Here is a 21,860-nt window from a genome sequence, read left to right on the forward strand (position 1 = left end):
ACCAGGCTTAAGCTATTTATGGTAGTTATTTGTCTTGATTATTGCAAATTGCACAACCCTTAATTAATGTCTATGATAAATCTGTTGTATTAAAATAATTACATAAATTGAGAGAGAACAAAAATTTGGAACATCATTGTTTACTCTCAGTGGCCAATAAACAGATTATGAAGTACAGATAGCCTACCAGTGTGAACATGTGTTCAGTGTTTTCAATGCAAACCCATCCACCTTAAGTGTACACATCTTCTTTTTGATTCACTATTTTCTTGTAAGCTTTGAGAAAGACCTTTGAGTCAGAAAGCTTATGAAAATATTATACAAAGTTACAGTTTAGACTACCTTTTTGGTTGTTGCTAGGGGACAAAGACATTACTATTCTATTGGTTTTCCTTAAGTTGAAAACAAAGACATAAATCCCTGCAAATGTTTTTTTTGGTAACGCTCAAGTAAAAAATAACTGTAGTATTTCAGGTTTACAAATATTTCAACAGTTAAAATTACTAACACATGAATGAGTAGATAGCAGCTGTTGTTACGAGGTTAATCTTTATTGTTCCTTGAATGATGCTCCCTCTAACACTCTTAAGAAATTAGCACAATCCAATTAAAAGGTGCTTGCATTACACTGATCGATCCTCAAGAACAAAACAGAGTTCTCTCTCAGGCACGATATTCCATTGTTATTATTATAACAACCCTAATCACCCTTACTCATATCTACAAATGAAGACAACTCACTCAGATTCCTCACGATTGTGAAACCGTTGAGTGATACTTGAATTGGCTACATATGATACAGGAAGTTGCTGAAAGTCTTTTAGATTTAATTGCTACATTAAAGGTGGAATTTCCTGCCACATGTTGGTTATTTCACTTTCTGAAGAATATAACTTATAAATTCCTTAATTAGCTTTGAGAAACTAAATGATATGACAATGTTCACTTCTTCATCTTCTAGTTATAGAGCCAAGTAAGCCAACCCCCTCTCCAGCAGAGATTTCGGTTGGTGAAACTTCCTCCCCCTCTTCATTCATACCCCCTGCCATAATTGTCACTGCCCCATCCAAAGAGGACCTCTATGCTCAGCCACCCACCAAAACTATAGAGGAGGCAAACAAGGAGCCACGACCTAGAAGGCAACCAATCTGTGTTGGTAGAGCCATCACTAACAAGGTATAACGATTTTGGAAAAAGTAAGGTCACATAAATACTACAGGCCTGCCATCCCCTTGAGCCAATGATTCCCTATTCATCTGTGCTAGAGGAGTGCTAGACGTACCAATTGCAGTAATCCATTATAAGAAGTGGAAATAGATATGGACAGATTTAAGGAACAAAGTATTTTCGGGTGCTTTTTGGATGCATTACATATATTTGTTGTCATTTATCCCCAGCCTTAGAAAAAGTGGGGATATTATTGCACTATTTAATTCATATGAGGAGTGATTCAAGTGGATATCAACATATTTGTGGGGGGAAAAAGCAATTTCTAAATAGATGTAAATAAACAAAGTCATTTAATTTCTGAGGTGAAGCGCGTCTCACCTTCTTGAACCCCGGGAAAGCTTGTAGTCGTCCATTTAATAGACAAAGCATCGAGTGTGTGGTTTCCTGCCATTCATACTGTTTTGAATGTTTCTGGACGTATATTCGTGTACTGGTCGCATTTTCTGTCATCATAGTACAGCAAAGGGCGAATGAACCATCATCTTGGGCGTCCAAATAACAATGGAGAACGCTGCAGATACTGACCCGGACCCCATAAAGCTGAAGTCGATCAAGAACAACAGAACGTTCACAGTACCGCAAAAACACAGGGTAAGCAACATGCTTAAGTAGCTACTAGCTAGTGGGCATTTTATTGTTATGTGGGCCACGTACTCTTTAACAAATTACCGGCACCCTAATGGACAGCAAGGATACATCAAATGACGCCACTTCATTTAGTCGGAATGTATTTAAAACGATTTTATAAGCTGGACACAAATACGTTGATACGATTGCTCGTCGGGTGCCTTGTCAGTTTAATTTGGAACGTCACTCTCGCAAACCCTGCCACGCAATGACGCTACTGGACAAAAAGCTTTGTTTTGATGTCCATTCACACGGTCAATGGAATGTCCTGTCCTTAGCACTCTGTGACCTAGACAAAGCTGCCTGGGAGATCCCTATAAATCCCAGCCAGATTAATTTTGGCTGTATCAAACGGCACAGTGCTGAGAAAGTGATATGGGGCAATTCCAAGTTAACAGTGACGCTGAGACTCACATTTTAACTTTAAAATGAATGCCAAGCTAATACCATTGATAGTAAAGTTTAACAAACAATACACCCATATGAAGAAGTGATCGTTTTACTTAAATACATTTACTTGAGAAACAGTGCAGATCCACATTTTGTAAAATCTCCTTCAGTTGTTTATGTGAACACGTTTATCAAAAACTCTTAAATATCTCATTCGAATAAAGATTCAAATATGCCTGCAGAAAGAATGGGGTGTCAGCTATGATATGACACCTTGAGTTTGAAAAAAATCTATTTTGGTTATTGAACTACATAGGTAAGTGGATCAACACCCCTTAACATAATTGTTGTTCTTAACTGTTCTTGTTCTGCTGTCATTCTGATCTAAGAATATTACTCCTGCTTATTATGAAGAAAAAATACATCTGTTTAACTTTGTAAACTAAAGGTGTGTTTAGAATTATTTTTGTTGTATTAATGCTATTTAATCTCTCCTCAGACTAATATTATTCTGTTTGTCCTGTGGGTACCTTTGCCACTGTTCAACCCCTTGTGTATTGCGCTGTCATGGTGTATTTGGTTAAATAAAACAAAATATAGATATGTTTCTCAACCAATTTACTACAGAAGGGAAATCATTCCTACAAAACCTTATATAAATGTTGATATTAGTTGGCATGGGCCTTTACTTCAACATGATTGTGTTGTGATTTATTTCTAATCCCATTTATATTTCTAAGACTTTTTCTAGTAGATTAACATCCCCTTTCCATCTGTGTGACCAGATTTTTTGGGGGGAGATGTATATTGGTTGAGATATATATATGTGTATGTACAGTTGAAGTCGGAAGTTTACATACACTTAGGTTGGAGTCATTAAAACGGGGCCCCGTGTGGCTCAGTTGGTAGAGCATGGCGCTTGCAACGCCAGGGTTGTGGGTTCGATTCCCACGGGGGGCCAGTACAAAAAAAAGTATGAATGTATGTACTTGTAAGTCGCTCTGGATAAGAGCGTCTGCTAAATGACTTAAATGTAAATGTAAATGTAAAACTTGTTTTTCAACCACTCCACAAATTTCTTGTTAGCAAACTATAGGTTTGGGAAGTCGGTTAGGACATCTACTTTGTGCATGACACAAGTAATTTTTCCAACAATAATTTACAGACAGATTATTTCACTTATAATTCACTGTATCACAATTCCAGTGGGTCAGAAGTTTACTGTGACTGTGCCTTTTAAACAGCTTGGAAAATTCTAAAATTATGTCATGGCTTTAGAAGATTCTGATAGGTTAATTGACATAATTTGAGTCAATTGGAGGTGTACCTGTGGATGTATTTCAAGGCCTACCTTCAAACTCAGTGCCTCTTTGCTTGAAATCATGGGAAAATCAAAAGAAATCAGCCAAGACCTCAGAAAAAAAATTGTAGACCTCCACAAGTCTGGTTCATCCTTGGGAGCAATGTCCAAACACCTGAAGATATCACGTTCATCTGTACAAACAATAGTATGCAAGTATAAACACCATGGGCCCACGCAGCCATCATACCGTTCAGGTAGGAGATGCGGTCTGTCTCCTAGAGATGAATGTACTTTGGTATGAAAAGTGCAAATCAATCCCAGAACAACAGCAAAGGACCTTGTGAAGATGCTGGAAGAAACGTATCTATATACTCTCTACTATTATTCTGACATTTCACATTCTTAAAATAAAGTGGTGATCCTAACTGACCTAAAACAGGGAATATTTACTTGGATTAAATGTCAGGAATTGTGAGAAACTGAGTTTAAATGTATTTGGTTAAGGTGTATGTAAACTTCCGACTTCAATTGTACCTCTGCTGCAGAGGATAAGATCATTATAGTTAACTGCACCTCAGATTGCAGCCCAAATAAATGCTTCACAGAGTTCAAGTAACAGACACATCTCAACATCAACTTTTCAGAGGAGACTGCGTGAGCCAGGCCTTCATGGTCGAATTGCTACAAAGAAACCACAACTAAAGGACACCAACAAGAAGAGACTTGCTTGGGCCAAGAAATACAAGCAATGGACAATTGACCAGTGGAAATCTGTCCTTTGGTCTGATGAGTGTTAATTTGAGATTTATGGTTCCAACCACCATGTCTTTGTGAGACGGAGAGTAGGGGAACGGATGATTTCCGCATGTGTGGTTCCCACCGTGAAGCTTGGAGGAGGAGGAGGGTTGGGGGTGCTTTGCTGGTGACACTGTCAGTGATTTATTTAGAAATCAAGGCACACTCAACCAGCATGGCTACAACAGCATTCTGCAGCGATATGCCGTCCCATCTGGTTTGCGCTTAGTCCCACTATCATTTGTTTTTCAACTGGACAATGACTCAACAAACCTCCAATCTATGTAAGGGCTATTTGACCAATAAGGAGAGGGATGGAGTGCTGCATCAGATGACCTGGCCTCCACAATCACCAATTGAGATGGTTTGGGATGAGTTGGACTGCAGAGTGAATGAAAAGCAGCCAACAAGTGTTCAGCATATGTGGGAACTCCAAGACTGTTGGAAAGGCATTCCAGGTAAGGCTGGTTGAGAGAATGCCAAAGTGTGTGTAAAGCTGTCAAAGGGGGGCTACTTTGAAGAATCTCAAATATAAAATAAATTTTGATTTGTTGAACACTTTTTTGGGGGGGTTACTACATGATTCCATATGTGTTGTTTCATAGTTTTGATGTCTTCACTATTATTCTACAATGTAGAAAATAGTCAAAATAAAGAAAACCCTTGAATGAATAGGTGTGTCCAAACTTTTGACTGGTACTGTATATATTTATATATACATAATTACAGTTGATGTCGGAAGTTTACATACACCATAGCCAAATGCATTTAAACTCAGTTTTTCACAATTGACATTTAATCCTAGTAAAAATTCCATGTCTTAGGTCAGTTAGGATCACCACTTTATTTTAAGAATGTGAAATGTCACAATAATAGTAGAGTGATTTATTTCAGCTTTTGTTTCTTTCATCACATTCCCAGTGGGTCAGAAGTTTACATACACTCAATTAGTATTTGGTAGCATTGTCTTTAAATTTTTTAACTTGTGTCAAATGTTTCCGGTAGCCTTCTACAAGCTTCTCACAATAAATTGGGTGAATTTTGGCCCATTCCTCCTGACAGAGCTGGTGTAACTGAGTCAGGTTTGTAGGTCTCCATGCTCGCACACGCTTTTTCAGTTCTGCCCACAAATTTTCTATAGGATTGAGTTCAGGGCTTTGTGATGGCCACTCCAATACCTTGACTTTGTTGTCCTTACGCCATTTTGCCACAACTTTGGAAGTATGCTTGGTGTCATTATCCATTTGGAAGACCCATTTGCGACCAAGCTTTAACTTCCTGACTGATGTCTTGAGATGGTGCTTCAATATATCCACATCATTTTCGTTCCTCATGATGCAATCTATTTTGTGAAGTGCACCAGTCCCCCCTGCAGCAAAGCACCCCCACAGCATGATGCTGCCACCCCCGTGCTTCACAGTTGGGATGGTGTTGTTCACTTGCAAGCCTCTCCCTTTTTCCTCCAAACATAACGATGGTCATTATGGCCAAACAGTTCTATTTTTGTTTCATCAGACCAGAGGACATTTCTCCAAAAAGTACGATATTTGTCCCCATGTGCAGTTGCAAACCGTAGTCTGGCTTTTTTATGGTGGTTTTGGAGCAGTGGCTTCTTCCTTGCTGAGTGGCCTTTTAGGTTATGTCGATATAGGACTCTTTCAACTGTGTTTTTTTTTTTTTTTTTACCTGTTTCCTCCAGCATCTTCACGAGGTTCTTTTGCTGTTGTTCTGGGATTGATTTGCACTTTTCGTATCAAAGCACATTCCTCTCTAGGAGACAGAACGTGTCTCCTTCCTGAGCGTTATGACGGCTGCGTGGGCCCATGGTGTTTATACTTGCGTACTATTGTTTGTACAGATGAACGTGATATCTTCAGGTGTTTGGACATTGCTCCCAAGGATGAACCAGACTTGTGGAGGTCTACAATTTTTTTTCTGAGGTCTTGGCTGATTTCTTTAGATTTTCCCATGATGTCAAGCAAAGAGGCACTGAGTTTGAAGGTAGGCCTTGAAATACATCCACAGGTACACCTCCGATTGACTCAAATGATGTCAATTAGCCTATCAGAAGCTTCTACAGCCATGACATCATTTTCTGGAATTTTCTACGCTGTTTAAGGCACAGTCAACTTGGTGTATGTAAACTTCTGACCCACTGGAATTATGATACAGTGAGTTATAAGTGGAATAATCTGTCTGTAAACAAATTGTTGGAAAAATTACTTGTCATGCACGAAGTAGATGTCCTAACCGACTTGCCAAAACTATAGTTTGTTAACAAGAATTTTGTGGAGTGGTTGAAACACTTAGGTTGTAGTCATTAAAACTTGTTTATGTAAACTTCTGACTTCAACTGTGTGTATGTGTGTGTATATATATATATATATAAGAAGAAAGACATATCTATGCCTAAAATATTAATATTAGCTTTCATTTGACACCAAATTTGATATGCTCCTGTAAACTGCACATGTTGGTGCTCATGGGTCCTTTACAGGGAAATTACCTCTGTTGAGTTGCCAAAATGATAAAGCTTTATAGCAAAACTTTAAAAGCTGCATTGTCACACCTTTCCCCATAATTTATGTATAAAGAAAAGTTGCAGATGGCATTAGCAATAATTGCAGAGGAATTGATCAATTCTTGAAAAAGCATGCATTTCCTCTCTTCTGTCAGTTTGGGAACTGTAGGAGTGTGAAGGAATTTGAGAAACTGAACCGAATCGGCGAGGGAACATATGGAATTGTGTGTAAGTTATCCTTGATCTGTTAACACACGATTGGCGGCTGTTCTTAGAAAGAGATTATTAGATGGTGTTATTCACAGTACTGTCCTGAGCAACACAGATTAGGCCTACACATAGGCCTTATTTAACTACCGGTAAAAACACTTCATACTGTACAACTGTCTGTAAGTGCCTGTAAGCCTAGGTTAAAACATTGTATCCCGTTCACAGACAGAGCCCGAGACACCAGGTCTGATGATATTGTAGCACTGAAGAAGGTCCGGATGGACAAGGAAAAGGATGGTAGGCTTACAGCTGGGTTCTCAGCCACTTGCCTTGCTTCAGTTGCTTTTAGCTAAGTATACAATAGTTTTCAGACATTTCCATCATATTATTAGGTTATCTCTGTTATTTATGGCCTTTGTTATGTTCTGTGTTTGTTTGACTTGGTGTTGTTCTACACACAGGGATCCCTATCAGTAGTCTGAGAGAGATTACCCTGTTGCTCAAACTCAGACACCCCAACATAGTGGAGTTAAAGGAGGTGGTGGTGGGAAGTCACCTGGAGAGGTGACAGCGTACACTCCTCACAGTACACTCCTCACAGTACACTCCTCACAGTACACACACATCCCCTCTAATTATACTGGAACCCATATTCAATATGCAATGATAACATCTTCAGAAATGATTAAGCCTAGACCTACTCTTTCTTAACAGATAAAAACATTTGTTCACATACTTTTATTTAATGCTTGTGTCACAGTTTACAATTTTACATTAAGTTGTAATTTCTACAGTAACTCAAATTTGTTTTTCCATAGTATTTTAGTTTGGGTGTATTCAGTATTTACCTGTCCCATCTTGGTTGACTGTATTCAGTAGCCTACTCATCAGTAATTGACCTGTGTGTCTCTGCTCAGTCTCTTCCTAGTTATGAGTTACTGTGAGCAGGACCTGGCCAGTCTGCTGGAAAACATGCCAACACCGTTCTCAGAGGCACAGGTACAACAGTGAAAAGTATTAAGGAATGTCCTCTTGTTTTTCTACTGTATTGACATTACACAACATTGATTATTTTAGAGAACTGTGTGTTGAAATGTCTCACTTTGTTTTCTCCTTCAGGTGAAGTGTATAGCTCTGCAGCTGCTGAGAGGTCTGGATCATCTTCACCTCAACTTTATTCTGCACAGGTCAGACACGTTCACTGTCAGACTCCATATCTCAGACTTGTGCTGTTATTTAGGATCTCCAGGATGGGATATATTTATTTGATTGTAATAATGGATCTGAATTCTGTAATGAATTTGTAATGTGTAGTCTTGAGTGCAATTTTTCAATGCTTAGACGGTAGTGGTCTTTTAGTTTGCTGTGATTCGTATGGTTACTTTATGAAATGTCATGAGTATGTGGCAGGGATCTGAAGGTGTCCAATCTGCTGATGACAGACAAAGGCTGTGTAAAGATTGGTGAGTCATCACCATACAACCGCTGTGCTCCTGGATTACGTCTGTATGCATGTACTGTACTACGCATGTCCTTTCGCTGAACAACAATACCTCAATGATTTTAAATTTGCACTGTTGTAAACAAAATGCTTTAACTGTACTGTTTTCACTTCTGATAGTGAATGTTTTACATACTGTAACATGCATAACAATTAGCAATGTGCAGAACAATTAGTTTGACATAGTTTATAACCAGTTTACAGCATTATTCAACAGCTGTCAGTTATTGTGTGTGTAAAAACATGCTTCCGTCAATGGTTGATTGTGCTAATGTTTCCCTCTCTGTCCAGCTGACTTTGGCTTGGCACGTTGCTATGGTATCCCCCTACAGCCTATGACGCCCCGGGTGGTGACATTGTGGTGAGTCAGTCCTTCAACCTAAACTTTCTCCTCAGGCACTGATCCCTAACCCTCCCTGAGCCTCATCAGCTCCTGTTATTTCTCTCGCTCCAGGTACAGAGCCCCAGAGCTCCTCCTAGGGACCAAGACTCAGACCACAGCCTTAGACATGTGGTAATTTGTTTTAAGTCTCTACTTTGTCCATACACATAAGATACATGGGTCACAGATCCTTTTAAACTTATTTAGAGTTTTGTCACTATCACAGAGCTCCCTCTCTTCCAAACAAGCTTTAACATACAGAGAGAGTTGTCTATGTCATGTATGTAGTTGTCTCCTTTCAGTTAGTGAACTTTACTCTGTTCCAAATAGGATCCTCTCTGTTCTAAATAGGATCCAATCCTCTGTTCTAGCAGAGAATCTCCCCTCCCATCAGTACATCAACCCTCCAGAGAGTATTTTCATGGCACAGTCACCAATGTTTATTACCATACCATCTGTATGAACATACTGTATCTCATATTTATCCAGGGCGGTGGGCTGCATCCTGGCTGAGCTGCTTGCACATAAACCTCTGCTGCCAGGGGGTTCTGAGATCCAACAAGTGGACCTCATAGTGCAACTGTTGGGTACCCCTAATGAAAACATCTGGCCGGTAATGAATGTCTCCTAGTGCTGAGTGATAAACCAAAATGTCTTTAAAAAATGTATTTTTATAGACTAATTGACCTACATGGGTTCAATTATTTGAATTCCATTTAATTCAGGGGTTTTCTGTGAGCTCAATGCGCACATTGCGCTGCAGTTTCTCTAGAGATAAATCAGATCATGCCCAAACTGTGTGACGTAGTAGGGAGTTGTAGTTTCCAACAGACCAATATTCTACATAGTTTAGTGCAGAAAACTTGATCATTAACTACAATGACCATAATCCATTACATGGCTACTTGTCCGGTCTGTGTTTCTTTTATGCCTGCTACATAAAAGACAGAAGAATGCATGATCAAGAAGGGATACATAGAGAGCAGTTGCTTCGCGAGGTATTGCCTTATTTACTTTGAAGAACTACTAAAATAGTGATTTTGTCAGACAGCGTAGGCAACAGATCTATAGAGATGAGATGATGACTTGGAATGAAATAAGTCATCAAATAAAACAAATGTAATACACACAACAACTGAAATATTTGATTAAAGTAAAGTAATGTGAATAATGATGGTTAATAAGTGATAAACAGTGATGAGCAGTCACTACCATCATGGGACTTTTATTAATTGTTTTATTCTGTGTTGTTACAGCATTCAACCCACGTAACGCATAGTGCATTTAATGTCTAAAAAACATTTTCAAATTGAAAATCGTTGTTTTATAATCTAACCAAAACCGACCCCAAATCAAACCAATCGCTCAGTACTACCTTCACCTAAACAATCACAGAATTTAGGATTTTACCATTCCATAAGTTTAATTTGAGTCACTTTAATGTTGATTAATTTTACAATATGCAACAACCAATGATAGTAGTTTCTCCTCAAGAAAGGATATTGTTGGTTAACCCGTCTGTTGTGTTAAAATTTTGCAGGGCTTCACTCGTCTTCCCCTAGTTGGACAGTACAGTTTGAGGAAACAACCATACAACAATTTGAAGAATAAGTTCACCTGGTTGTCTGATGCAGGGCTGCGTTTACTCAACCTTCTCTTCATGTACAATCCTCTACGCAGGTAACTACCAAAGAACAAACCTGCGCAGCATTATAAATACATACATACATACATACATACATACATGCATACATACATACATACATGAAGAGACCTGTATACAGTTCTACACATTGTGTCATTCACATATTTACACAGAAACCTTCCATTAACACATGTGCAGTATACTTCCTTTCACTCCTCCATGGCTCACAAGTGTTTGTCTCTGTTAGGGCCACAGCTAAGGACTGCTTGGAGAGTTCCTACTTTAAGGAGAAACCTTTGCGTAAGTGTGGCCTCAGGGTTATATGACAGAAATGATTGGAACAGTGTTTGTGAAATTAAAGAAGTGAAAAAGGTCTGTCTCTCTTTTTAGCTTGTGAGGCTGACCTGATGCCAACCTTCCCTCATCATCGCAATAAAAGGGCAGCCCCAGCTGTAGAGAGCCAATCGAAACGCAATAAAGTGTAACTTCATTCACATCCTTGATCGCAGTTTCAATAAATGAATGAATATCTTAGATGTTTACTACTACACGGATTATGCACCTGGTTGTAAAAACGTGTTGTCATAGAATGCATGGACCTATCAGTAATTATCCAAATCAATGGGGTGATGGTAAGCTTTCAAGTATTCCACAGTTCAGTCACTGCTTGCAAAATCCTATTTCTTTCACTGTGTGTCTGATGAATATCCAAAAGTATGTGATTAACATGCATAGTTCAATTTAATTCACCAATGTTGCTTTGTTTTTTGAATGGATGTTGGTTAACCTTTGGCAGTCTTTGGCAGGTTCAAGTAACCAATAGGATTTGGTTTGCTGTATTCATGTACATAGACATTTTTTATCTCATGAAATTCCATGAATATTGTAGTTTTAATAAACTGCTTTTTCAAATTAATGTGTGTGGAAAGTTTAGCTACATCAATTAGAAAGGCAGCACATGTATCTGTTTAAATTACCTGATTCAAAACTTGTGGACAAAAATATGAGTAGAAATTAATAAAGGTTGTAGTATTTATTAGCCAGTGATCTGCTATATACAGTCAAGGTCTGAAGTTTACATACACTTAGGTTAGAGTCATTAAAACTCGTTTTTCAACCACTCCACAAATTTCTTGTTAACTATAGTTTTGGCAAGTCGGTAAGGACATCTACTTTGTGCATGACAAGTAATTTTTCCAACAATATTCCAACAGATTATTTCACTTATAATTCACTGTATCACAATTCCAGTGGGTCAGAAGTTTACTGTGACTGTGCCTTTTAAACAGCTTAGAAAATTCCAGAAAATGATGTCATGGCTTTAGAAGATTCTGATAGGCTAATTGACATCATTTGAGTCAATTGGAGGTGCACCTGTGGACGTATTTCAACGCCTACGTTCAAACTCAGTGCCTCTTTGCTTGACATCATGGGAAAATCAAAAGAAATCAGCCAAGACCTCAGAAAAAAAAATTGTAGACCTCCACAAGTCTGGTTCATCCTTGGGAGCAATTTCCAAATGCCTGAAGGTACCACATTCATCTGTACAAACAATAGTACGCAAGTATAAACACCATGGGCCCACGCAGCCGTCATACCGCTCACAAAGGAGATGCGTTCTGTCTCAGAGATGAATGTACTTTGGTGCGAAAAGTGCAAATCAATCCCAGAACAACAGCAAAAGACCTTGTGAAGATGCTGGAGGAAACCGGTACAGAAGTATCTATAGCCACAGTAAAACGAGTCCTCTGGTCTGATGAAACAAAAATAGAACTATTTGGCCATAATGCCCATCGTTATGTTTGGAGGAAAAAAGGGGGAGGCTTGCAAGCCGAAGAACACCATCCCAACTGAAGCACGGGCGCTTTGCTGCAGGAGGGACTGGTGCACTTCACAAAATAGATGGCATCATAAGGGAGGAAAATTATGTGGATATATTGAAGCAACATCTCAAGACATCAGTCAGGAAGTTAAAGCTTGGTCGCAAATGGGTCTTCCAAATGGACAATGACCCCAAGCATACTTCCAAAGTTGTGGCAAAATGGCTTAAGGACAACAAAGTCAAGGTATTGGAGTGGCCATCACAAAACCCTGACCTCAGTCCCATAGAAAATTTGTGGGCAGAACTGAAAAAGCATGTGCGAGCAAGGAGGTCTACAAACCTGACTCAGTTACACCAGCTCTGTCAGGAGGAATGGGCCAAAATTCACCCAATTTATTGTGGGAAGCTTGTGGAAGGCTACCTGAAACATTTGACACAAGTTAAACAATTTAAAGGCAATGCTACCAAATACTAATTGAGTGTATGTAAACTTCTGACCCACAGCTGAAATAAATCATTCTATTATTCTGACATTTCACATTCTTAAAATAAAGTGGTGATCCTAACTGAACTAAAACAGGCTATTCTTACTAGGATTAAATGTCAGGAATTGGGAAAAACTGAGTTTAAATGTATTTGGCCAAGGTGTATGTAAACTTCCGACTTCAACTGTAATAACATGGATAATGTAAAGTTGAAATGGAATAATGACAAACATCTTTTGATTTTTGAATTCTGGATTTACTAAGTCAGGTTATCATGGATACGTGTAACTGCAGTGAGATCCCCTCTGGGACCAGAACTGACACCCCCAACTATACAGACACAGCAATACTTATGACATATAGGAACAATATGATCATGTCTGTCATGGAACTATTATTTTCAATGCTCAAATCCAGAAATAGAAAAGGGCTCTGTCACATAACATGTCAGAGAAATACTGAAATGTAAACACCTCTCCCACTCAATGATCAGCTGTGTCCTCAGTCACTCATACAGTCAACAAATCTTGACGAGATAAAATATAATAAATAATCATAAATAGTGTAAGTAACACAGGGGCAGCTCTAGTGGGGACTGGGAGAGGGGGCAGCTATGGTCAGTCAACTCAATTTAAAAGCAGAGCGCTCCTACACAAGACATACATTAAGGCTGCGTTAAAACAGGCAGCCCAATTCTGATATTGTTTTCCACAAATAGGTATTCTTACCATTCACATCAGAGAGCTGATCTGATTAGTCAAAAGACCAATTAGTGAAAAAAAAAACAGAATTGGGCTGCCTGTTTAAACACAGCCTATGACTTACACACATGCAAGACAAGAGCTATGTTAAATGCAATTGTTCAAAAGCTCTTCACCCTTCCTTCATAATGATTAACAACTTCAAGTGCAGGATGGCAAAAATATATATAGTCTCAGTCTTCAGGACTGCAATAGTGTATGATCGGAGGGAAATGGTATGAGGTTAAACGCTCCATCATTCTTGCCAATGCAGGTTAGTCGAACAAATCCAAGTTTGTAGTGTGGTAGTACTGTAGCTACTACATGACAGGAGGTTGTATGAATGTGGCTTGAGAGGAGAAACAGGGTAAGGAGTAGTGAAGCCCCTGGCTGACCAGGACCTCTTAGCCCTCCTGTCCAAAGTCCTCTGTGAACTTCCTGACCTTGAACAAGTCTTCACTGTTGACTGTCGGACGTGTGGTGGACAGTGACCGCAACATGTCAGACTGGAGGGCAGAGGGACAAAGCATTAGCGTTGTTCAGTATTTGTACAAATATGAGTGTGTAATGCCTGAATGTGTAAGCAAAATGTGAGTGTCTGTTGTGGATGTTTCTCACCATGCATACGATGGGTTCCAGCAGCTTGTCGCTAGGCACATCCATCCAGGTTAATTCTATGGCAGCTGGGTCCCCAGGCGAACACGGGGTCAGAAGGTCATCCACCATCAATTGACTGTTGGCACGGGATGGTCCTCGCACCTTGAGTACCACAACAAACAAACTCTTAAATATCCTTAATAGCAGAGAAAGATAAACACCTTTAGTGTAGTGTACAAGAGTCGACTGCAATAGAGTTACTATATCATGGGCAATGTTCCATCTAATCTGCGTGCGGCCACGCAGCTCCCCAGGACTGCCACGCAGCTCCCCAGGACTGCCACGCAGCTCCCCAGGACTGCCACGCAGCTCCCCAGGACTGCCACGCAGCTCCCCAGGACTGCCACGCAGCTCCCCAGGACTGCCACGCAGCTCCCCAGGACTGCCACGCAGCTCCCCAGGACTGCCACGCAGCTCCCCAGGACTGCCACGCAGCTCCCCAGGACTGCCACGCAGCTCCCCAGGACTGCCACGCAGCTCCCCAGGACTGCCACGCAGCTCCCCAGGACTGCCACGCAGCTCCCCAGGACTGCCACGCAGCTCCCCAGGACTGCCACGCAGCTCCCCAGGACTGCCACGCAGAGTGCAAAAGAAATATCCGCCCATGGAGAGAAGCACAAGATTGAACTTCACTCAACTTTCTAGAGTTTTCCCTTCTTAACACTATCAACCTTTCTCTTTACTGTGTGAATTGTGATCGAATCAACTCAATATTAGCCACTTTCAATGCAACATACTTAAACAAAACGAACTACGGAGGATGTTTTGTTGTAGGTAGAACACATTGGAGTAGGATTCTATTACACACGACCCAGCCCATACTCTACACAGACCTGTGCGGCATAGCCAATCAGAGCTGCAGTAGGCCTTTATGCAAATAGACCATTGCAATATATATGGATCCGTGCTATTTACTATGAACTGGACTGTGTTACCAGCTGTGGTCTTGAGTAGATGGGCTTGTTTTGAGATCAAAGCAAGAGCTGCATGTAGCCACATGTGCACATTTTGTTCATATCTTCTGCTAGGGGCAGTGTTGTATTTTGAGACAGGCTTAAATAAGCTAAGTAGCCAATAGACAGAGGGTAGCATAATTGGTCTGATTCTCTTTAATAATGATATGGGAATAATAATGCATTTGATTTGGTAAAGTAGTTTCTTGTGTCAAAAACATTTTCATTCACCTTGTCTAAAGGACAAGTGGATAAACAGGTCCATGTCAAGCCCTGCATGTTTTTTTTGTTTTTTTTCAATGGAATGTAGGCCTACATTGAATACCACACATTGGCTGCTACTGTAGGTTGAATGATAGAACAGGTATTTAAATGTTAAAATGTTATGGGATGTATTTTCTCCATTGTTTTTGATGGTAGGCCACTCTGGTAGACCTACATTATGAGCAAATAGTCACAGTAGCCTACTTGGCCACTGTTAAAACTAACTTAAAGCAGGTTCAGCCTCAGTGTTCACAGTAAATGCACGCTGGAAGTTGCACAGAATTTTCACAAATTCAGACCTGAAATTTGCTCAGGGAGGAAAAAGTTAGAGGGAACATCATGGGTATAAATTACCTTTTTGAAGTGTGTGGCTGACTGCACTTTCCTGACAGGCTGCATGAGGGCATCTCGTACAATGACGCTGATGTCAGCCCCGGAGTAGCCTTCTGTCTTTTTGGCGAGCTGACGAAGGTCTGCGTCACTCAGGCTGTGGGGTGTGTTGCCCAGGTGCAGCCGGAACATCTGTGACCTGGCGGGCTCCTCTGGGAGAGGGATGTAGATACGCTTCTCAAACCTGACAGTGACATAATTCTGATGAGAATGCTTGACGATGAGTATTGTATAAATTAAGAAATCATTTTTGCTTGAACAAAACATTTCCCATTTTGGGTGCTTATCTACTGTTCTACAAACATTTTAAGAAAACTCCAGGACTGGTCTTCCACTCAATGGAATCTACATTAATTGGTACAGACAGTATAAACAAATATTCAGGCTTTATCATTACTTTTGTGAATCTGTTAAACAACAAACATACTGTATATCCCATCCCAACCTGCCCCCTTATTGATCACTGACCTTCTACGGATGGCAGCATCCAGAACCCAGGGAATATTAGTGGCCCCAAGGGTGAGGATTCCATCGTTGTTGTTGCCCACACCTGCCAATCAGAGAGTAGGAATGAAGACTATGTAAGCCTGATGCTTATATAGAACATGTTACGCATTGAATCGGAAAGGTCAAGTCAACTGATGCAGTAGACTTTTAAGTTAAGTCCTCTTTGATGGGGTGTTTGTTTGATCTGAAGTCTAAAAGCTGTCTTGGCAGAAAGTGGGGAGTGGGTATAGACTCTAGACTAAATGCTCACCTTGCATCTGTACCAGGAACTCGGTCTTAATCCGCCGGGCTGCCTCACTCTCATTCTCATTCCTGGAGCCACAGAGTGAGTCCACCTCGTCAATAAAGATGATGGAGGGCTTGTGCTGACGGGCAAGCTCAAACAGGTTCTTCACCAGTCTGATGGATAGAGAGAAAGAGAGGCACAAACATTCAAGAGGATACTTATGCTCACTTCGAGGCAAGCAACACTGAAGCATGCATGAGAGCGCCAGCTGTTCCGGACGAGTGTGTGATCACGCTCTCCGTAGCCGATGTGAGCAAGAGCTTTAAACAGGTCAACATTCACAAGAGCCAGATAGATTACCAGGACGTGTACTCAAGGCATGCACGGACCAACTGGCAAGTGTCTTCACTGACATTTTCAACCTCTCCCTGACCGAGTCTGTAATACCTACGTGTTTCAAGCAGACCACCATAGTCCCTGTGCCCAAGAACACTAAGGTAACCTGCCTAAATGACTACCGTTCTGTAGCTCTCACGTCGGTAGCCATGAAGTGTTTGAAAGGCTGGTCATGGCTCACATCAACACCATCATCCCGGAAACCCTAGACCCACTCCAATTTGCATACCGCCCCAACAGATCCACAGAGGACGCAATCTCAATCGCACTCCACACTGCCCTTTCCCACCTGGACAAAAGGAACACCTGTGTGAGAATGCTGTTCATTGGCTACAGCTCAGCGTTCAACACCATAGTGCCCACAACGCTCATCACTAAGCTAAGGACCCTGGGAGTTAACACCTCCCTCTGCAACTGGATCCTGGACTTCCTGATGGACCGCCCCCCGGTGGTAAGGGTAGGCAACAACACATCTGCCACGCTGATCCTCAATACAAGGCCCCATCAGGGGTGTGTGCCGAGTCCCCTCCTGTACTGTGTGGACAAGCATGAATCCAATACCATCATTAAGTTTGCTGACGACACAACAGTGGTAGGCCTGATCAACAACGACACAGACTATAGGGAGGATGTCAGAGACCTGGCAGTGTGGTGCCAGGACAACAACCTCTCACTCAACGGGAGTAAGACAAAGGAGCTTGATTGTGAACTACAGGAAAAGGAGGGCCGACACACACCCCCATTCACATAAACAGGGCTGTAGTGGAGCAGTTTGAGAGTTTCAAGGTCCTTGGTGTCCACATCACCATCACCCGTGTGGCTCAGTTGGTAGAGCATGGCGCTTGCAACGCCAGGGTTGTGGGTTCATTTCCCACGGGGGGACCAGGATGAATATGTATGAACTTTCCAAATTTGTAAGTCGCTCTGGATAAGAGCGTCTGCTAAATGTAAATGTAAAAACAAACTATCATGGTCCAAACACACCAAGACAATCATGAAGAGGGCACTACAATGCCTTTTCCCCCTCAGGAGACTGAAAAGATTTGGCATGGGTCCCCAGATACTCAAAAAGTTTTACAACTGCACAATCGAGAGCATCCTGACCGGTTGCATCACCGCCTGGTATGGCAACTGCTATGCATCTGACCGTAAGGTGCTACAGAGGGTAGTGCGTACGGCCCAGTACATCACTGGGCCTAAGCTTCCTGCCATCCAGGACCTATATACTAGGCATGTCAGAGGAAGGTCCAAAAAATTGTCAAAGACTCCAGACACCCAGGTCATGGACTGTTCTCTCTTCTACCATTTGAGCTACAAGTCTAGGTTCAAAAGGCTCCTTAACAGCTTCTACCCACAAGCCATAAGACTCCTTAACAATTAATCAAATGGCCACCCAGACTATTTTGCATTAACCCCCCCCCCCTTTGTTTTTCACACCGCTGCTACTCGCTGTTTATCTATGCATAGTCACTTTACCCCTACCTACATGTACAAATTACCTCGATCATTGACTCGATACAGGCAGCCGCTGTATATAGCCTTATTATTGTTATGGAGTGCGTTTTTTAAACTTTAGTTTATTTAGTAAATATTTTCTTAAAACTGCATTGTTGGTTAAGGGCTTGTAAGTAAGCATTTCACAGTAAGGCCTACATCTGTTGTATTCAGCGCATGTGAGAAATAAAATTAGATTTGACACATAAGTATCAGTGAGATTTTTTTTTGTCTAATCAGGTGTGGATGCATAATGGGGATTTACATGAACAGTAGAATTACAAATAAGAAATGATGTCTCACTTCTCACTCTCTCCAAGCCACTTGGACATGAGGTCTGATGATGACACAGAGAAGAAGGTGGAGTTGTTGGCTTCTGTGGCTACTGCTTTGGCCAGGTAAGACTTTCCTGTCCCAGGGGGACCAAAGAGAAGAATCCCTCTCCATGGAGTGCGTTTGCCTGCAACCAGAGATACATTCAAGCATAATGAACAAATAGACAGAATACACATACAGTATTATATCATTATGGTGACATGTCCATGCAGAACATAGTGAGAAAGAGAGTATATATGTGAGGGGGGAAAAGGCAGTAGTCTAACCTGTGAAGAGGTGAGGGAATTTAATGGGCAGGATTACAGCTTCCTTCAGGGCCTCCTTAGCTCCCTCCAGCCCAGCTACATCGTTCCACCGGACATTGGGCTTTTCCATTACAATGGCACCTGTACCAGGACATGGATCAGTTTAGCATCAAAGTTAATTTCCCTCATGAACATCACACACACAGTTTAGACAGCTGGTGTGTGAAAGAGGAGACAAACACACACTCACCCATCAGTTGCTCCTGCAGTTTCTTTCTCTCTGGGTTTTCACCCTCGCTGTCACTGTCACTCCTAAAAGGAATGTGTAATGTGAAACAAACTATTTGGTGCTGGTGACAATGTGGCACTTATTTGATTTCTCTCGACTCAACCCCATTCGATGCGTGGAACGGATGTGGGTGGGTCTATGTCTACATAAGGGTGCTATTTTTTTTTTTTAATCACAAAAGCTCTGACGAAGGCCATGAGGCCGATACGTAAGCTTATTACAGATCAGTGATACTATCAAGAGCAGTGTGCGGTTTCATTTTTCCTTCATGTTGTCTGTTTGGCAAAATGTTATTTCCTAGGTATGCTTGTGTTAATGTAGGACAGTGTCTCTGTGAACAGATGTGTGACAACATACTTATCATTACTCTGTGCTTCCTTGACAGGCTTCTTTCCTGTTTTTTCTTTGTTTTTCAAGAAATCTTTGAGTTTCTCGGCCCGGTCTAGGTACTGCATACACTTCCCACGTATGCTCTCCTTTGCCTTGTCACTGTGTGCCTCATCTGGAAGAAGAAATCAAAACACATTACTTTTTGCCTTCAAAAACAACAACCTCATTTCTACTCTGAATACTTAAACAAATTGGACTGTGGACAGAAAAATATTACATTTCTCACTCACACTTGATAGCATGCAGGAAGTACTCCACTGCATGCTGGTAAAGGCGCAAGGCTTCCTCATAGTTCTTGTTCTTGTCCTCCTCTGTGGCTTTGGTCACAAGATCAATCGCTTTCTGTGTGAGGGAAGAGAGGAAGGGATGAACCATATAAATGAAACAGGGGAGTCCAGGTTCAGACCATGGGTCAAACCAAACAAATAAACTGTAGATTTACCTTTAAGGTTGGAATCCATAAACTGTAACAGATTATATCTGACATTTACAGACTAATAACTAATAGTACTCACTAGACTTGACTAGCAAACTATTTTGTTTGCAAGACATTCCATTACAATATACATGGCCTCGTAACAGTTATTTGTGCCAATGGTCAAACTACCAACAGTGGAAAATGTGGTGTTATTGTTGTAGCTACAGTATTCAGTTCAATAACAAGTTGACTGGTAACTATTAAGCAGAATGTATAATAGTGTAGCTAGTAAACTAATGGTGATAACGTTAGCTACATTTTGTTGACACAAGTTAGCAAGTAACGTAGCGAACGCTAGCTAGCTAATGTTTTGCTACCTGTAATGTTGACGTTGTCATTTCATCTCACTCTTGCTCTTCGCCCAGCGTCTCTGATGCTAATTCAAGGTATCTTTAGAAATATGGTTGCTATATTTTCAGGAGAGGTGTTGCTACAAAATTATGACAAAGGTAGCTTCGCTAGCCTATTTGACAGCCACTGCCCAGGCAACAGCAACAACCGTAGCTAGTGGTAACTACAGACGTTCATGCAGCGTCTGCGTCACTTTTGAAAGAGAAGAAAAACAGAAGTACTGACGCCTAGCGGATAGGATGATTACTGAGTCAGATTCTTATTATTTTTTTGAAGAGGAGTGGCACGGTATTGCGAAATAAAAAAAATTGTTATGCTTTTCTGAACCAGCTTTCTTTCCATTGCAATGACAGACATCAAATCCATTTGTTACAGTTGGACATTAACATGTTTTATTCTTATAGATATTTACATTTTAGATTATTACATTATCATACATCTTAATACAGGTTTGGAAGTCTAAAATACTTTGCATATAACAGGTTTGCAGCAGCAGGGTTTCTACTGTGCTTTCTCTGCTAAATGATTGTGTGGAACGCAAGCTGCCACATGTAACTTTGGTTAAAAAAACCTTTCTCAACAAAAAAAAAGCTTTTCTTTGCAATAACAGTATATCACTCAAAACTAACAACCAAAAGAGAAAGATATGACAGTTTGACAATGTGAAATGCTAATTAAGATACATTCATGGGTAAATTAAGGTGGCTATCAAGCTAGAAATTGAACAGTTCAGGTATTGATAAAAATGTGCATTATTAGAAGTAGGCCTACAGAGACTGAATTGGGATAGAGTTCAGTCATACAATTGGCAGCATCCACTAGGCCCCACTTACAGTATCCGCTTACATACTGAGACAAGCTGTTAGGGTGATCACGTGGTAGAGCAGGGTCTGAAAAAGAGCTTTTACATATGTAGGACTCAGAGGTCACATACAGCAAGATGATAAGCTTATACAGGGATAAAACAAAATAAAAGAATAGCATCCCATTTGTTCTAGTAAAAGCATCCAAAGCTTCCTTTCACTAAATGGACATGATGAGGTACCATATTACAGCTGAAATTGTGTTTTCTCAGAGATCATAGTGCTGAATGAACATCTTTGAACATTCTTTATAGGTATATATTTTGCTTATTCTAATTATGTACTGGATGGAAACATTCCCCAGAACACTTAGCAGACAGCTTGTAGCTCAGTGACTTTACTGTGGATGCCTATTGACAGTAAATATTAT

General features: G+C 40.8%; 2 protein-coding genes and 1 non-coding gene across 4 annotated transcripts; 2 read left to right on the forward strand and 1 right to left on the reverse strand.

Moving 5' to 3' along the window:
• Window positions 1-1,584: 1,584 nt before the first annotated feature.
• Window positions 1,585-11,520, forward strand: cdk10 (cyclin dependent kinase 10). 2 transcript variants are annotated; one of them, XM_055940368.1, is made up of 14 exons: window positions 1,732-1,821; window positions 4,195-4,803; window positions 7,022-7,094; window positions 7,302-7,373; window positions 7,538-7,640; window positions 7,994-8,075; window positions 8,196-8,263; window positions 8,487-8,539; window positions 8,869-8,938; window positions 9,032-9,091; window positions 9,449-9,572; window positions 10,500-10,639; window positions 10,852-10,904; window positions 10,995-11,520. In XM_055940368.1, exons 2-14 carry the CDS (start codon window positions 4,738-4,740, stop codon window positions 11,087-11,089), a joined length of 1,059 nt encoding a protein of 352 aa, XP_055796343.1. In that variant the 5' UTR covers window positions 1,732-1,821; window positions 4,195-4,737; the 3' UTR covers window positions 11,090-11,520. The 2 variants fall into 2 exon arrangements, with proteins under 2 accessions (XP_055796342.1, XP_055796343.1); XM_055940367.1 differs by lacking the exon at window positions 4,195-4,803 and having other exon boundaries at window positions 1,585-1,821.
• On the forward strand, window positions 3,133-3,208 carry trnaa-ugc (transfer RNA alanine (anticodon UGC)). The gene has a single exon. It is a non-coding gene; the product is annotated as a tRNA-Ala (tRNA).
• A 102-nt stretch (window positions 11,521-11,622) lies between the features above and the next one.
• vps4a (vacuolar protein sorting 4 homolog A) lies at window positions 11,623-20,816 on the reverse strand. Its single transcript, XM_055940366.1, has 11 exons — window positions 20,594-20,816; window positions 20,029-20,140; window positions 19,766-19,910; window positions 19,370-19,431; window positions 19,141-19,260; window positions 18,842-18,998; window positions 16,673-16,821; window positions 16,384-16,465; window positions 15,880-16,099; window positions 14,270-14,410; window positions 11,623-14,157 (listed from the first exon to the last, which is right to left on the reverse strand). The coding sequence occupies exons 1-11, from the start codon at window positions 20,612-20,614 to the stop codon at window positions 14,056-14,058; spliced, it is 1,311 nt and encodes a 436-aa protein (XP_055796341.1). The 5' UTR covers window positions 20,615-20,816; the 3' UTR covers window positions 11,623-14,055.
• Between the last annotated feature and the right edge of the window lie 1,044 nt (window positions 20,817-21,860).

This window comes from Salvelinus fontinalis, chromosome 12 (assembly GCF_029448725.1).
Source record: "Salvelinus fontinalis isolate EN_2023a chromosome 12, ASM2944872v1, whole genome shotgun sequence".
Lineage (NCBI taxonomy): Eukaryota > Metazoa > Chordata > Actinopteri > Salmoniformes > Salmonidae > Salvelinus > Salvelinus fontinalis.

Bases quoted from the DNA above. Each gene is read 5' to 3' on its own strand.
- cdk10 (XM_055940367.1), top strand. From the start codon at position 1,732: ATGGAGAACGCTGCAGATACTGACCCGGACCCCATAAAGCTGAAGTCG. The intron at 8,540-8,868 runs GTGAGTCATCAC...CTCTCTGTCCAG, and splicing joins CAAAGGCTGTGTAAAGATTG to CTGACTTTGGCTTGGCACGT. The intron at 10,640-10,851 runs GTAACTACCAAA...TGTCTCTGTTAG, and splicing joins ATGTACAATCCTCTACGCAG to GGCCACAGCTAAGGACTGCT.
- vps4a (XM_055940366.1), bottom strand. From the start codon at position 20,614: ATGACAACGTCAACATTACAG. The intron at 19,911-20,028 runs GTGAGTGAGAAA...TTCTTCTTCCAG, and splicing joins CTTCCTGCATGCTATCAAGT to ATGAGGCACACAGTGACAAG. The intron at 16,822-18,841 runs GTGAGACATCAT...TCTATCCATCAG, and splicing joins TGGCTTGGAGAGAGTGAGAA to ACTGGTGAAGAACCTGTTTG.